The sequence below is a fragment of the Odocoileus virginianus genome, chromosome 6, assembly GCF_023699985.2.
Source record: "Odocoileus virginianus isolate 20LAN1187 ecotype Illinois chromosome 6, Ovbor_1.2, whole genome shotgun sequence".
Classification (NCBI taxonomy): domain Eukaryota; kingdom Metazoa; phylum Chordata; class Mammalia; order Artiodactyla; family Cervidae; genus Odocoileus; species Odocoileus virginianus.
Genome location: NC_069679.1, coordinates 71,818,706 through 71,835,422, shown reverse-complemented (window position 1 = coordinate 71,835,422; position 16,717 = coordinate 71,818,706). Strand labels below are relative to the sequence as shown.

The 16,717-nt window shown below is 56.8% G+C and overlaps 1 protein-coding gene across 8 annotated transcripts in view; it reads right to left on the bottom strand.

Moving 5' to 3' along the window:
* PAPLN (papilin, proteoglycan like sulfated glycoprotein) overlaps positions 1–16,717 on the bottom strand; it is a 37,268-nt gene that overhangs the window by 4,885 nt on the left and 15,666 nt on the right. For 6 of the 8 annotated variants that reach the window (XM_070469591.1, XM_070469588.1, XM_070469592.1 and 3 more), the window contains 15 exons: positions 16,401–16,608; positions 15,723–15,905; positions 15,401–15,542; positions 8,024–8,104; positions 7,590–7,848; positions 6,441–6,561; positions 5,966–6,104; positions 4,523–4,985; positions 3,410–3,547; positions 3,151–3,275; positions 2,763–2,901; positions 2,012–2,149; positions 1,235–1,362; positions 1,018–1,126; positions 99–265 (listed from right to left, as the gene is read on the bottom strand). In XM_070469591.1, coding sequence (XP_070325692.1) covers positions 99–265; positions 1,018–1,126; positions 1,235–1,362; positions 2,012–2,149; positions 2,763–2,901; positions 3,151–3,275; positions 3,410–3,547; positions 4,523–4,985; positions 5,966–6,104; positions 6,441–6,561; positions 7,590–7,848; positions 8,024–8,104; positions 15,401–15,542; positions 15,723–15,905; positions 16,401–16,608 — 2,540 coding nt within the window. Of the gene's footprint in view, positions 1–98; positions 266–1,017; positions 1,127–1,234; positions 1,363–2,011; positions 2,150–2,762; positions 2,928–3,150; positions 3,276–3,409; positions 3,548–4,522; positions 4,986–5,965; positions 6,105–6,440; positions 6,562–7,589; positions 7,849–8,023; positions 8,105–15,400; positions 15,543–15,722; positions 15,906–16,400; positions 16,609–16,717 lie in introns of those variants that run through there. The other 2 variants (XM_070469589.1, XM_070469596.1) reach the window with 2 other exon arrangements.

Below are 16,717 nucleotides of genomic sequence, written 5' to 3'. Positions count from 1 at the left end.
GCAGAGCCCCTCCAACTGCAGAGCCCATGCCCTCCGCGTCCAGCCACACACGGCCAGCTCCCGAAGACAAGCAGGTGCCTGGGGTGGGCCTTCCTTACCTGGCGGGACCACCTTCACCTCGGTGCTGCGGCTGACGGCCTGGCTTCCACGGTAGGCGCTGCACGTGTAGGAGCCCTCGTCCCTGGCCCGCAGGTTGTGGATCAGCAGCGTGCCGTCCGGGGACTGGTGCACGCGGTGGCCATCGGCCCGCACTGGCAGCCCGTTCCTGGAGGAGAGAGGATGCTGGGAGAACCTCCAGGCCCTGGGGGTGCTGAGCTGGTTCTCCCGGGGAGGAGGCAGTCTAAGGCCTGCTCCAGAGCCGCCCAGTGACCCAGACACACCCAGGGCAAACCTCCTGCGAGCCTGGGGGACACTGGGCCATTTCCTGCTGGAGTGTCGGGGTTGGGGCTCAGGTTACCCCAGGATCCCCAGGGCCTGGCCTCATCCTGACATACTACAAGGAGGAAGGGGCATCAAACTGCTGAATGAATAAAAGCCCAGCAGACTTGGGGTAAAAGACCACCTGAAGCCCCCAGAGCTGAGTGGAGCCCCATGTTTCTCAGCCCAGCAGAGCATCCGCCATGCAGGGGACGTCTGGCAACACCTGGAGACTTTCTGTGGCCATGATGTGGGAGGAAGTGCTACAGGTACCCCGAGGCTGGATGCGGCTGAACATCGCCCGATGCACCCCAACAACCAAAACTGTCAGCCCAAAACGTCAACAGTGCCAAGCTTGAGAAGCTCTGGTGTGTAGCCCGACCAGCAGAGAAGAGAGTGGTCCTGGGGGGGCTTCCCCATAAAGGGAGGAGGGTGCTGTAGCCCCTTCCCCTGACACCAGGCCAGGAGGCGGGAGTAGAAAGGGGGAGGGGTGCTGGTGGCAGCAACATTCTGCACAAAGGTGGACCCCCCCCACCCCCACCCCCCGTTTGGGCTGTATGAGTCCAGGTGTGAGGGCCTGAGGGCCAGGAACAGCCTCACCTGGACCATCGGATGTTCACGCTTTCTCCCGCCACCACACACAGCAGCCTGGCCGTGTCCCCTTCCGGCACGGCCATCGTGGAGGGCAGCCCTGTGATGGTCAGCTCTCCTGGGCCCGAGGCGGGGGGACAGTCTCAGCCACGGCACGCCCACGGTGCCCCTCCGGACCCCAGAGGCCACTGGCCACACGCACCCGCCCACTCAGGCTGCGCCTCACCCAGCACTCGAAGCTGGACCCAGCGCTGGTCTCGGTCATGCCCGTTGAACGCGATACACGTGTAGAAGCCCCCGTCCTCCACAGCCACGCGGCTGATGACCAGGGAGCCGTCGGACTGCAGCTGGTGTCTGTGGGGGCCAAGCACAGTCAGTGGCTCCACCCCAAGGGCCCGGGTGGGTGAGGAGGTGGTAGGCAGGGTCTCCCATCCCCTGGTGAGAGGCTGAGTGGGCCCTGCTGGTCAGCGGGGTCTGACCATCCTCCAGCTGCTGGCACTCTCGTTTACTTAAGGATACCTGACTTTAAAGCCTGGCAACAAGCAGATCATTTCATTTTCGGGTACAAAGTGACTCTGGTTTGGGTTTCTAGTTTTTTTCCTACACTCGTTCATTAGGCTCAGTCCTGGTTTGGTCACTTAGGAGCTGGGTGGTGTTGAGCTTCTGTGTGTCACATGGGGATAAAACAGCACCCCTTTAGCTCTCCTGCACGTCACGTGAAAGAGATTAAGCCTCAGCACGGGCTCTTAGGATCACAGTCAGTAGGGTTTCTGCCTCCGCTTCCTCCCTCGGCCATCACCTGTTGGCCGGCCTCTTAAGATTGTCCACTAGCCACACTCTGGAAAGGCCCAAAGACCCCAGCGTGGTCTGCCCAAGGAGTCCTCCGCCCAGCAACCCCGTCTCTCAAGAGGCCCTGGGGTCCCGCTCAGGTCTGACCAGGGGACGGCATCTGCCCAGACGGGGCGTGGTCAGAGGCAGGACAGGGGAGGGGAGCTGAACGAACCTGGGGGAAGAGAGAGGCTGCCCGTCTCTCTGCCACTCGATGGTCGGGGGTGGGAAGCCCTCAGCACGACAGGTCAGCCGGACCCGCTGGCCCGGCTGGGCGTCCAGCACCCCGGGCTGGCTCCGGTCCAGACGCACCCTGCAGAGTAAGCACTGCTCAGCCGTGAGGGGGCTCCTGCCCTGCCTCCCCCCCGACCACCCTCCTGCCTGGGGACGGGACCCCGACCCGGCCTCATGAGCCCCTTCTCCACCCAACCCTGACCAGATTCTGCTCTCCAGCCTCAGCCCTTTGTTCTGGTTGGGAGACACCGCCAACCGTCGGGGATCCAGGCTCAAAGCCAGCTCCGGCTTTCTTATCTCCACCACCCAGAATTTCTGCGTTCTGCCCGCCCTGCACCAGGTCCTTGACGTGGGCCCTCCAGCCCCTGCGCCAGCTCTGTAAACTCCCCTCCTCAAGGCCGGCTCAGCCCTCTAGCTCCCGAGGCCGGGGCCAGCACGGGCTCCACTCCCCAGTGCTCACGGTGGTGGGCAGGACTCCCCACCCCCGCCTCAGAGGCCGGGCTCCGGAAGCCACGTTCACCTCGCCATCCCCTCCCAGCGCCCTGAGTAGGCGGCCGGCAAGCCCGGTCACAGCACACGCCGGCCCGGGGACTGACCACCTCGCCCTCCTCTCACCCACCGAGCCCTCCCCTGACCCTGGCCCTGGCCCTTGGTGGGCCAGGCGGACGGCAGACAGCGCTGAGCACCCGCACCTGGTCAGGGGCCATGGGTGCGAGGCGGCAGCGGGGCCCCCGAGGCTGGGGTCCTGAGGCCTGTGGTCCTGGGCTGGGTCCCTGGTCTCGGGGAAGGGCCTCGGTTCAGCCTCAGAAGGCACGGCCACGTCACCCCCTGCTGTGAGGCCAGAAGCAAGGGGTGAGCTGTGGGGAGAAGCGGGTGGAAGGGAGGGTGCCCATGAGGCTGGCAGGGGAGGGCCACACAGGGCAAGACACCCGCCCCAGGCGACCCAGAGCGCGGGGGCTCCACCGCCAGGATGCCATGGCCCGCTTCCTGCCCTAGTCCTCCAGTGTGGGGGGCGCCCCAGCCGGGACTCCTACCCAGGGGCCCAGAAAAACCCACATGACGTGGTGGTTGGGATGAGACCTGTGACGCGAAGCTGGACCTCCTGAGAGTGATGGTCCGGCCCAGGGCCGCCACAGCTGTAGGTGCCCGCGTCCTCCGCCCTCAGGGGGCTGATGACCAGGGAGCCGTCGGACTGCAGCTGGTGCCTGAGGGCGGGCAGGGGGCTTGAGCGCTGTGTCCCGAGGCAACAGCGAGCCTGGCTCCCCTGACCCTGCTCTCTCACCCTCCCATCCTCGGGAATTGGAGGGGCTGGGCGGGGCAGCGGGCTGGCTGCACCCACCTGTCAGAGGAGACGGGCCGCCCATCTTTCTGCCACCTGGAGTGGGGGCCTGAGGAGCCGTCCTCGGAGCAGAAGAGCCGCACCAACTGCCCCAGGGCCGCCTGCACCACGGAAGGCTCCGAGCCCGCCAGAGTGATCCTGGGAAGGTGGGACAGAGGGTCACATGAGGGCCAGCACCAGGGACTATCCCTTCATCAGTGCATCCCCACAGAAAGCCCGGTACCCCGTCATGGGTACCAGAGGTACTTCTCACGGAAGCCATGCTCCAGAAGCCTGCAAAATCAGGAATCCACCCTCCCCACTCCACTGCGAAAATACCCACAGGCATTATGCCCTCAACTTGTTTCCGCAAGAGCACAGAATATGGACCTCCCTCGTGGTCTCATGGTTAAGAATCGCCTCCCAATGCAGGAGACACAGGTTCAATCTCTGATCCGAGAAGAACCCACATGCCAAAGGGGAACTAAGTCCATGAGCCACAACTATTGAAGCCCGCACACCCAGAGCCTGTGACCCAGAACCAGGGAGTAGACCCTGCTCGCTGCAGGCCGAGAAAACCCTGCACAAAAAGACCCAGCACAGCCAAAAATAATGAGCACAGAATAGGCACAGAACCCCAAGATGGAGAGTCTGAGAGAGAAGCAGCTGGAGAACCAAACACATGCCTGATCCCTTGGGAATTCAAAGTTTGATTTATCGTTTTTAATCTTCCCACCTCTCATGAATATGACACAGCCGAAGAGTGACGACGAACGGGACCCACACTAAACCTATGGGACCATGTCACCATTTACAGGCCGAGAAACTGAGGCTTCGAGAAGCTGGATGACTTGCCAAAGGGCATGAAGCTCTTAAGCTTCAACTAGACAGGCCCCGGATCATACCAGCAAGATCTGCTGCAGAATTCAGGTGCCACCATCCACCCGGCCCTGGCAAGCCTCATGTCTCCAAAGCCTGAGGTTCCCCACCTGTGAACGATGGTAGCAAAGCCCCCCAGGCTGGAAGACTCCAGGTGAGAGATGGAGGGAGGCCCAGCTGATCTCAGGGTTTTAGCCCTAAAAGGCTCAGCCCCTGACCCCAGGCCCCATCCCACCCGGAGAAGGGGGGCCTCACCTGTAGGAGACGCCACGGGAAGGAGGCGCTGGTCGTCCTGCGTCTCCGCTCAGTCCAGGGGGACTGGGCCCAGTCTCCTGGCCCCAGGGCCCCTCTCCAAAGGCCTGTCTGTGGTCTGTCACCCCCAGCCCAGGCTCTTGGTCTCGCCACCGGAGGCCACCGGAAGGCAAGGGTCTTCTCTGGACCACAGGCCCCAGCCCATGCTGGCCAGCCTCCTGCTGGCCCCCAGGACCGCTGCCGCCACCATCTCCGTGGGTGCTCTGGCCAGAGGCCCTGGCCCCAGGCTGGGGTCCCCGGCAGGCGCTCACACACTCTTCTTCTGAGGCAAAGTTGTTGGCGTTGCCGTGGCAGCCGCCGTACCAGAAGCGGTTACACTGGCCCACGGAGGCGACAAAGTACCAGCGGGCAGCCCAGTCGGTGCAGGAGCCATGGGCGCTGGGCAGCAGGCACCGCACGGGGTACTCTGAGGGGGGCAGGAAGCACGCAGGTCACCGGGACCCAGTAGGGAAGCTGCAAACGTGGCCCGGGAACTCAGGAGCGAGGCCCTCCCCAGCTTCAGCGCACATCCACACTACTGCCGGGGCCCTTGACAGGCTCTGGGGACAGACTCTGCTCACTGCCCTGGGACCCCCAGCAGAACCAGCCTGTTCTGCACCCCCAGAGCTGGAGCCCTGCAGAGGATCAGGGCTGTGACCTCCCTGGACGGGCTCCCTCATGCTCCTCCCCACCTGACCCAGGCCCCCCGCGCCCCCCCAGTGCACACAGAACAGTCCCAGAGCCAACCCTTGACGTGCTTCACGCAGAAGCACCAGCTCTGAGCCCCCACAGGCTGCCAAGATGCCCAGGGAGGGGGCCCACCCTGTTCCTGGGCCCCTGAGCAACTCAGAACCTTCTCCAGCCCCCAGCCCAGCCATCCTTCTCCACACTCAGATGTGACCCTCCAGGCCCCACACTTAAAGCCCCCCCACCCAGGTGCCCAGCTCCCTGCAGACTCTGCCCCCTGGCTTCCGGCGTCCCCGACGGTCCTTGGCACATGGGCACCCGTGCTGCCACGTCACAGGCCTCCCTCCAGGAGCATCCCAGGCAGGGTGGGCACCCCATCCATCCCAGCCCTGACCCCCGCCACACCCCGCCTCTGGAGGAGGCTGAGCCCCAAGGGGCAGCACACTCCGTGGACTCCTCACTGACCACGCTCCCGGCTCCCACAGGCAGCCAGGCGGCCGCGAGTGCAAACTCATGGGGGAGGATGACCTGTCGGGCAGGATAATCCAGCACCGTTCTCCAGCCCGGCACCTGACAGGTGCCAGCAAGTATTGGTGGAAGAAACGAGTGATAAGCCAGCCAGGAGGAAGGTCGGGGGCTCTGGCGGGGGTTGGGGGGGAGGGGAGCAGAGTGGGAGGAGAGCCTTCCCACCAGGAAGGATGAGGAGGATCAGCCACTCACCGGAGCTGGGCTGGCCCACACAGCCTTCCCCCAGGGGGCCCGCCGCGGAGGCCACGTGATCATAGCAGCAGCCAAACTGGGAGCCCCGGCACTCGCTGGGCTCATTCTGCTGGGCCTGGTGCCGGTGGGCACTGGGGACCTGGGGAGAGAGCCCAGGATTGGGAAGTTAGATGGAGGTCTGCCTCTTGGTGGGAGGACTCCAGGCTGCCCGGGGGAGGATGGCAGGAAGAGAGAGGGACAGAACTGTGACCCCATCGAGCAGAACCCCAGCCCTGGAGATCAGACCCCGGAGGAGGTCGGGTGAACCCCCAGCCCGGGCCTGTCGCGGAAGCCTGTGCCTTTGAGAGGACGAGCCAGGCCAGCGAGCTTCAGGGACCTCCCTCCTCAAGGTCAAAGCTGCCACGAGCCCCGGTCACAGCGGCACCGAGCAGGCCCGCGGGCTGGACTCGTGGCCCTGGGGTGAGCAGACACTCACTGCAGAGGCCGCTGCTCTCGATCCTGGCCTGCCCCCGGCGTCGTCGCGTCTGTGAGAGCTCATGCAGCCCGCCTGATGGGGCCCCTCGGCCACGGTCACCCCGTCAGGGCAGCACCCGAACCTAGACAGACATCACAGCCCTGACTCCCACCCCACCAGGGACCCTGAGTTCCAGCACCCCAGAATCCAGGCCCTGAGGCTCCCTGAGCCGGGGGAGGGCTTGACCAAGTGAGGATCCGAGTGGGGAGACTGGGGTCCTGTGTGCAAGGAGAACCATGTGGCGAACCCCAGTCTCCGCCACGTCCACTCACCACCTAGGAGCTCCCGGGGGGGGCAACAGGAAGACAGTAGGCAGAGCTGAGCCCTTAATAATCGACAGATGCTCAACTCACACATCCCAACACAAAATCCAGAAGGTGGAAAGTCACCGGAGCTGTCCAGACACCAGGTTCCCAGGGAGGTTTTACAGAACAGAGGCAGCTGGGAGACGGGCCAGCAGAAGGGGTCAAAGGAGCCCCTGGCTTACTTCCCCCTCCACCAACCAGGAGGCGGGGAGGGAGGTGAAGGAAGGAACGTGTTGAAGCCCCTGTGTGCCAGGCACCATGTGATCTAGCCCAGTCTCACAGGGCCCGTCACTGGCTGTCACTGTTCCCAATGCTCAGCAGAGAAAGCCAGGACCAGAGAGGTTAAGTGACTTGGCCCAAGTCACACAGCTGGGTTGCTGGCTGAGCTGAGGCTCACCCCCAGCTGCTGACTCCAGAATCGTGGCCCTTAGCACCCCAGCCCAAGAGAGCTGATTTGAATCACAGAGCTAGAATTCACACCCTACTTGCCATCCCTGAGCCTCAGGCTACATCTCAACAGGCTGATCTCTGCAGAGAGAGCTGGGCAGTTGGAGCAGTTGGAGGTGGGGGGGCGGGCTTTTACCCCCACCCAGCAGGTTAGGGAGCTCAGTGGGAGGGGGAGGAAGCCAAGTCCCTAGTTCTGCCCAGACTGGGCAGCTCAGGCACAGCGGCCCTGGAATCCCGCTCCTGAGTTCTGCTAACCCACCCCACCCGCTCTGAGCAGAGACACTGCCCCGCCCATCAGACACCCCCCCTGAAGATACACCTTCCCTCTCTGACCTGGGGAGAGGGGAGAGGCACCCACCTGCTCTGCTGACACAAGGAGGCCCCAGGGCAGCCCTGCCACTGTGGCCCAAGGGAGGCAGTGTGGCCGTCGGGGCAACACCCATGGGAGCTCTGTCTGCAGTCGTGGGGCCCCGAGCCTGGCTGCAGAAGCTGCCCATATGAGGAGAGCTGCAGAGATGGGGCGGGGCCCGGGGCTGACAGGGGTGGGCTCTGGTCTCCTCTGGGGTTACCCCGCGCTGAGGGCTGCTCCTGGGGTGCCCACCACTGGTCTCTGAAATCTGAAAACAGGAGGAAACAAAAGACCCGAGATGTCTTTGCCTGCCTCCTCACCCTCCGTCTTTGTCCATGTCAGACCCTCCTCTCCACACCCCTTCCTCCCAGAACCACTTGCCCCCACCCTCAACATCCACCCCAAAGGCCCCTGGGCTTGGGGGCTTCCACCAAGCTTCTCACCTGAGGCAGAGGCCTCCCGTGGGCCCCAAGACATCCGGGGGTCCCTGGGGCTGGTGTGCACCTCCGGCATGCTGGGGACCTCTGCAGGGAGACGGGGCGTCAGGGCGCAGAGGGAAGGCCACCCCCCAACATCTGCTCCCTCCCCACCGCTCAGGCGGGACCCAGCAAACTCAGGAGAACACAAGTGAAAAGGAGCAGGCTTGTGTATTTGTCAACACCCTTTCTAGGTTTCAAGAGAGTCTCTCATCACATAGAAAATGCCCATTTCACGTGTTTGACAAAGAGAAAAGCTGCACGTAAAGAGAGCATTTATGTTTAATACCAACCACATACAAAATGGTAACACAAAAGTTTTTAATTGGATTGAGGAAAACATAATCCAATTTTTAAATGGGCAAAGAACTTGAACATAAGACTTTTCCAAAGAAGACACAGGGATGGCCAATAAGCACATGAAAAGATGCTCGATACCATCAGCCACTAAGGAAAGGCAAACTGGAGCCACAAGGAGACCCCCTTCGCAGGTACTAGCATGGTTCTAATCAGAAAGCCCAAGATAACAAGGGTCAGCAAGGATGAGGATGAGGATGGACCCCTCACGCAACTGCTGGTGGGAATACAGAATGGTGGAGACACTAGAAACAGTCTGGCAGTTCCTCAAAACAGTTACACGGTAGCCTAGAAATTCCACTTCTAAGTATAAACCCAAGAGAACTGAACACATACACCCACACAGAAACTTCCACATGAATATTCATAGCATCATTATTCACTAAAGCCAAAAGGCAGAAACAACCCAGATATCCATCAACAGATGTGTAGATAATCAAACTGGGTACATCCATACGACTGAATGTGATTGAGCCATAAAAAGCAATGAAGTGCTGATTATGCCACAACTTAGATGAACCTCAGAAACATTCTGCTCAGTGAAAGAAGACAGATGCAAAAGGTATGCTATTCCTTTTATCTAATGTATCTAGAACTGGCAGATCCATAGAGACAGAGAGGTCTGGCTACCAGGGAAGGGCATCAGGGTTAATGGGGAGTGATTAATTGATGGGTACAAAGTACTTTTATGGGGTGGTGAGAATTTTTGAAACTAGAAAGATTGAAGGCAGGAGGAGAAGGGGATGACAGATGAGATGGTTGGACCGCATCACCGACTCAATGGACATGAGTTTGAGTAAGCTCTGGGAGTTGGTGATGGACAGGTAGGCCTGGCGTGCTGCAGTCCATGGGGTTGCAAAGAGTCAGATGCAACTGAAGTGAACTGAGACAGCTGGTGGTCATACAACCTTGAGAACATAACAAATAAGAGCACACGGTACACACTAAAGCGTGTACACACCTAACTGTGTGTTATTGAATTTCACCTCAATAAAAAATTCCATATTAAAAACAACTGAACTGATAAATGAAGAGATAGAGGGTAGATGATGAAAATGTAATTACAACAAAATATTAATTGTAGAACTTGATGGTGGGCACATGACTGCTTGCCACATAGCTCTTCATCTTTCCTGTGTGATTCAAGTTTCTCCTCATCTCTTGTCCAACTTGGCAAACTTACTCGACATCACGAACTGTACCATTAGAATAGGTGAATTTTATGGTGTATGATAATTAACCTCAATAAGGTTTTTAAAAAGATTCTTCATCAAAAAATCTTACAGAAAAATGCAAAAGGCTGTAGATAAAATGAGGACCCAAAATGATGCCCAAAATAATACTAGAAAGATATGGCCAAAATGCTCACAGTGACTACAAAACAGACTCACCGACACAGAGAACAAAGCTGTGGTCGCCAAGGGGGAGGGTGGGAGTGTGGGGTTAGCAGACCAACTATTGCATAGAGAACGGGTAAACAGCACGGTCCTACTGCACAGCACAGGGACTATATGCAATATCCTGTGATAGACCATGCGTGCCAATTCGCTTCAGTCATGGCCAACTCTCTGTGACCCTATGGACTGTAGTCAGCCAGGCTCCTCTGCCCATGGGAGCTTCCAGGCAAGAGTCCTGGAGTGGGGCGCCATGCCCTCCTGCAGGGGATTTTCCTCACCCCAGGGATCGAACCCGGGTCTCCTGCACTGCAGGCCGCTCTTTACCGCTGAGCCCCCAGAGAAACAAGAGAGAAAAGAATACAGAAAAAGATGTGTGTGTGTGTGTGTGTGTGTGTAAAAAACTGAAACACTTTACTATACAGCAAAAGCTAACACCATATTGTAAAGCAACTCTACTTGAATAAAATAAAAAACCAAAAATGCTCACAGTCAAAGTTTCTGCATGCTCTGTGTATGTGTTTTGCCAGGTGGTTGGGTGAGGTCGGGGGCGGGGGGGGGGGGGGGGTGGTGCTTCCTTCTATTTGTTAGTGCTTTTCAAATTTTCCACAATAAACATATCACTACATAGTGGAACAAAGTTACAAAAAAATAAGTGAAAAGTCCATCTCCATAGGGACTACATATTGCCAGTCCCAGGGAACTTTTAGAAATAATAATTTAGAGCTGGAAGATTCCAGTAGGTCAAATCTTTGTTTTCCATGTATTGCCCGTCCTACCCCTGGGTCAAAAGCTCGGATGAGGTTGATTCAAATTCTCTCACGGGTTCTGGTCTCCTGTCTACATTTGGCCATGGGTTCACGGGCCCTGGGCCAGCCTGGGAATTCCGGCTGTCCCTCTGTGCCAAGCCCATCCTGCCTCTCTCACACGTGAGGACTCCCATGATTCTCTTCTGCCACGTCTCAGGCCTTAACTCAGGGTCTGGGGTCCCTTCCCACACGCCAGGGGCGTCAGGCTGTGCTGGCCAGTACCCACCCCTCCATTCCTCAGACTCTGAGCCTGCATGTCTGTAGCCTGCTCCCCACTCTTTCCACTTCAGCCTGACCCTCAGGCAGGCACCAAATGTCCTAAACATCTTTCAAGGTGTCACTTCAAGCCCCCAAACTTTCAACAGCTCCCCTGAGTCTATCAGACAAATGTATGCCGTAGCCAGAGGCCTGAAGCCTTCAGCATCCCCCCAGCCTTAAGAGCACCCCCCTGAAAAGACCTGCCACAACCCCCCCTCCCCACCCTGGGCCAGTGCCAGGCCTGGGTCCTGACTGGTCTCACAGTTACTGAGCACTGGAGATGGGGCCAGAGTGACCGAGAAACTGAGTTTCAAATTTTGTTGAATCAGAATTAAATTTACAATTTAAACACTGACACTTGATTCACTTATCGGAAGATGTTTCAGTATGCCTGGGACGAGTTGGGTAGGTGAATCTGCTTTTTCAACTGGACACCTCATGACATCTAAATTGAGACCGACTACACGAGTGGGATTCCAGCATCTGAAATGAGATGTGCTGTAAGTGTAACCTACACAGTGGACTTTGAAGATTTCATTAAAAAAAAAAAAAGTCTTGTGAAAAAGAGAATATAAAATATCCTACAATTTTTATACCGATTCCAGGCTAAAAATATTTTATTGAGTCAAATAAAACATTATTAAATGAAGATTCACTTGTTTCTTTTTACTTTCTATAATGTGGTTCTTAGAAAAATTTTAATGATATCTGGGCTTTATTTCTACTGGCGTGTGCTGCTCTAGAAAGAGGGGGAAGCAGAACCGTCCAGCGTGTCGGCTCTCAGACGCCCACCCCTCGGGGGAGCCCTCTTTGGACATTCAGCCCCTCCTCCAGGGCACTTGCCAGTAGGAGCTACAGCACTAAAGTACCCAAAACAGCAGGAACCACCTAAATTCCAAATTCTCACCCACAAGTGGACTTCTGTGGAGCCCCTAGAAATCACAAGATGAAAATGTTCACACACCAAATGTCACTGGGGGAGGTGGGGGGAAGCAGATACAGAAATCACAGATACAAAGAAACACTAAGGATTCATCCAGTAATGGCTGGGATCAAGGGCAATGTAAGTTTCTCTGTATATACTACGTTTCTAACTTCTCCAAACTTTCCACAATGAACACACATTATTTTTATAATTATGAAAACAGCAATGAAGGTTTCTTTCTTTCACAACTCACCCTGGCCTGAAGCTCTCATTCCGTTTCCTTCCTTTCTGCATGAATGCCTCTTTGGGGCAGGCTTAGGGCCACCTCTTCCAGAAAGGTGTGCAAGGTCCTGGGACACTGAGTGGCTTGAGGGAGCGGGACTTGTAAGGGCCTGAGGATCCTTCTGCACATGTAGCCCAAAGGCCAGGCCCAGGAGCCCAGCCCAGGGCCCCATAGGGCCTCACCACTACTGCAACCCACTCTCCATACAGATGTGAGAGCTGGACCATAAAGAAGGCTGAGTGCCAAAGAACTGATGCTTTCAAACTGTGGTGCTGGAGGAGACTCTTGAGAGTCCCTTGGACTGCAAGCAGTTCAAATCAGCCAATTCCAAAGGAAATCAACCCTGAATATTCATTGGAAGGACTGATGCTGTAGCTGAATACTTTAGCCACCTGATGCGAAGAGCCGACTCATTGAAAAAGATCCTGATGCTGCGAAAGATTGAAGGCAGGAGGAGAAGGGGACGACAGAGGATAAGATAGTTGGATAACATCACCGACTCAATGGACACGAATTTGAGCAAACCATGGGAGATGGTGAAGGACAGGGAAGCTGGCATGCTGCAGTCCATGAGGTCGCAGTTGTACACGACTGAGCAACTGAATAACAACTTCATTTACGGAGCATTGTGTGTGCACAGTATTGGGCACTATGCCAAGAGATCACCACAAGCCTGAAAAGTCAGTCTCATTAACCCCACTGCACAGCTGGGCCAGCAGAGGGTCAGAGAGGAGAGGGCCTTGCCAGGGTCACAGGCTGGTCAGCAACGCAGGGGAGATTTGAACCCAGTTAGCCGCTGACTCTGGGCCACCAGTTCTTGGCCACCTTGCCACGTGCCTCCACTGGCATCCTACCATTTCCCCGTCATTGGCATGTCAGGGCCAAACACACCTCTCTGTGGTCTCAGAAGACCACTCCGCCAGCCACCCCTGCGCAACCCCAGCCCACACCTTCCCCCAACAACACTTCCTCAAACCCATGTGCCCCTTGCCCTACAGCTCCTCCTGACTCCTTTCCCAGTGGGGATGGGGGCAAGGGGGTCAGGAAGGCAGAGACAATGTGAAGGACATCTCTCCTGGACCACCTCCCTCTCTGCACTCAGCCCTTCAACAAACATTTACTGAGGACGGACCATGTGCCAGCTAGATTCTGTAGAGGTATAAACAGGAAGAAAGAACAGCAAGAATAGTTCCAAAGAATAGCAAGGAGAGATAAGAAAGCCTTCCTCAGTGATCAATGGAAAGAAAGAGGAAAATAATAGAATGGGAAAGACTAAAGATCTCTTCAAGAAAATTAGAGATACCAAAGGAACATTTCATGCAAAGATGGGCACAGTAAAGGACAGAAATGGTATGGACCTAACAGAAGCAGAAGATATTAAGAAGAGGTGGCAAGAATACAAAGAAGAATTATACAAACAAAAAGATCTTCTCGACCAAGATGACCACAATGGTGTGATCACTCACCTAGAGCCAGACATCCTGGAATGAAAGTCAAGTGGGCCTTAGGAAGCATCACTACGAACAAAGCTAGTGGAGGTGATGGAATTCCAGTTGAGCTATTTCAAATCCTAAAAGATGATGCTGTGAAAGTGCTGCACTCAATATGTCAGCAAATTTGGAAAACTCAGCAGTGGCCACGGGACTGGAAAAGGTCAGTTTTCATTCCAATCTCAAAGAAAGGCAATGCCAAACAATGTTCAAATTAATGCACAATTACACTCATTTCACATGCTAGCAAGGTAACACTCAAAATCCAAGCTAGGCTTCAACAGTACCTGAACCAAGAACTTCCAAATGTACAAGCAGCTGGACTTAGAAAAGACAGAGGAACCAGAGATCAAAATGCCAACATCCGTTTGATCACAGAGAAACCAAGAGAATTCCAGAAAAACATCTATTTCTGCTTCATTGACTGTGCTAAAGCCTTTGACTGTGTGGATCACAACAAACTGTAGAAAATTCTTCAAGAGATAGAAATACCTGACCACTTTACCCCCCTCCTGAGAAACCTGTATGCAGGTCAAGAAGCAACAGTTAGAACCAGACATGGAACAACAGACTGGCTCAAAATTGGGAAAAGAACACGTCAAGGCTGTATACTGTCACCCTGCTTATTTAATTTACATGCAGTGTACATCATGTAAAATGTCGGGCTGGATGAAGCACAAGCTGGAATCAAGATTGCCAGAAGAAATATCAATAACCTCAGATATGCAGACGACACCACCCTAATGGCAGAAAGCAAACAGGAACTAAAGAGCCTCTTGATAAAGGTGAAAAAGGAGAGTAAAAAAGCTGGCTTAAACCTCAACATTCAAAAAACGAAGATCATGGCATCCGGTACCATCACTTTATGGCAAAGAGATGTGGAAACAACGGAAATAGTGACAGACTATTTTCTTGGGGTCCCAAATCACTGTGGACAGTGACTATACCCATGAAATTAAAAGACACTTGCTCCTTGGAAGAAAAGTTATGACCAACCTAGACAGCATATTAAAAACCAAAGATATCACTTTGCCGACAAAAGCCTATCTAGTCAAAGCTTTGGTTTTTCCAGTAGTCATGTACAGATGTGAGAGTTGGACCATAAAGAAGGCTGAGTGCTGAAGAATTGATGCTTTTGAACTGTGGTATTAGAAAAGACTCTTGAAAGTCCCTTGGACTGCAAGGAGATTAAACCAGTCAGTCCTAAAGGAAATCAGTCCTGAATACTCATTAGAAGGACTGATGCTGAGACTGAAGCGCCAAATACTTTGGCCACCTGATGGGAAGAGCTGACTCATTTGATAAGACCCTGATGCTGGGAAAGATTGAAGGCAGGAGGAGAAGGGGACGACACAGGGCAAGATGGTTGGATGGCATCACCGACTCAATGGACCTGAGTTTGAGCAAGCTCCTGGAGATGATGAAGAACAGGGAGAACTGGCGTGCTGCAGTCCATGGGGTAACAAAGAGTCGCACACGACTGAACAAATGAAAAAAAGAAGAAGGAAGCGGACCTGGCCCTCAAGAAGCTTACAGCTAGCAGACCTAACAAGCCACAACCAACCACTGCAGCGCCTAAGCGTGAGAGCCGTCAGAGAGCTCTGGGGGGTGGGGGAGAGGTGCTGCCTTCCGGGGGACACACGCTGCCTGGTGAGGCTGCCGAGAGCTGGCCTTTGTGGACGGCAAAGGCCTCACACACAGAGACCTGAGAGGAGGGTGGTCCTGGGGGCTGAGGGCACAGGCAGAGGTGCAAGGGCAGGAAGTTCTGGCCAGGTTGCCGGCAGGGCAAGAGGCTGGGCCAGGCTCCAGCTGCCCCTCCCGTCCTTACCTGGAGGGAGATCGCAGGGCTGCGTGTTGCAGGCCTCCACGGCCGCGGGCTTGGACAGCTGCAGGCTCCCGCAGTGACCAGGGGGCCCAAGGGCACAGACCACCTGGCGCCTCCGAGTGCCCGAGCTGCAGCTCTTGGAGCACTGCGGACCCCGGGGAGGAAGTGAGAGAGAATGCCGCGTGGGGGAAGAGACCCTCAGGCTGGGGGGTGCCCATAACGCAGCGGGGAGAGGATGCCTGGTCCTACACATCAGACCCAGGGACCCGGACTCGACAGTGGGGAGGGGGAGGGGGAGGGGGGAAGGGGGCGGGGCAGTACTCACTAGACCCCAGGCGCCCACGTGCCAGGCCTGGTCACCGAGTGGGGGACAGGCGTCATGCACACAGGGCTCAGTGAGCGGGGGGCGGTCCTCCAAGGAGCATGCCGTGGTGTGGAGCAGAGACCCCTCGTCACCCCGGCAGGTGACACTCCGCCTCCGGACCCCCGCACCGCAGCTGACAGAGCACTGTGAGGACCTGGCTGTCAGTGCGAGCTGGTCCTCGCCCAGCTGGGAGCCCACCAGCCTGGCATGGAGGGCAGAGAGCACTCCATGGCCCCAGGCCCAGAGAGGGTGAGTCACCCTCCTGAGGTCACGCAGCCTGAACCACGGCGGCAGACACCCAGCTGAAGCGCGTTTTCCTTTATTTGCAACAGCTACACACGTAGCTGGCCAGAAGTAGTGACCAGCAGCCTCTCCCTCGCCCCCCAAACAACGTGCCTGGCTCCTTCTCTCCCGCCCGCCCTGGACCCTCAAGGGGGAGGAAGAGCGCTGGAGCAGGGATCCAAGCCCCTGCTCCTAGACCCAGCCTTAACCACAGCCTCCGGGACCACCCGGCAGGTCCCTTGTCTCCCAGGAGCCGCTTCCCCTGAGGATGACGAGCCTTCCAGTGTTGCTGGCGGCAGCCCAGGCCTGGCACCCAGCTCCTGATGGCCACCCCGTCCCAGCGGGGCCGGGCCTCACCTCGCTCCAGGGCTCCACGCTCCAGCCTGCGCAGCGCTGCAGGTTGCAGGCCCGCCTGCCTGGGGGCTTCTCGGGCAGACCCTCGCACTCAGCATCCTCAGCAGCCTCCTGGGCACCAGCCCCATCAGACGAGACGCAGTAGACGGAGCGGGACTGGAAGCCGCCCCCACAGGAGGCTGAGCAAAGCGTCCAGGGCCCCGTCTTCCAGCTGGTGGGGAGTAGAGCGCAGTGTCGTGGGCCCTACAGCTAGGTCTGAGGTCCAGGCGTGGGGTGGGGGGGGGCAGAAGCAGAGTGGGGACCCCCCCTCCCTGGCCCAT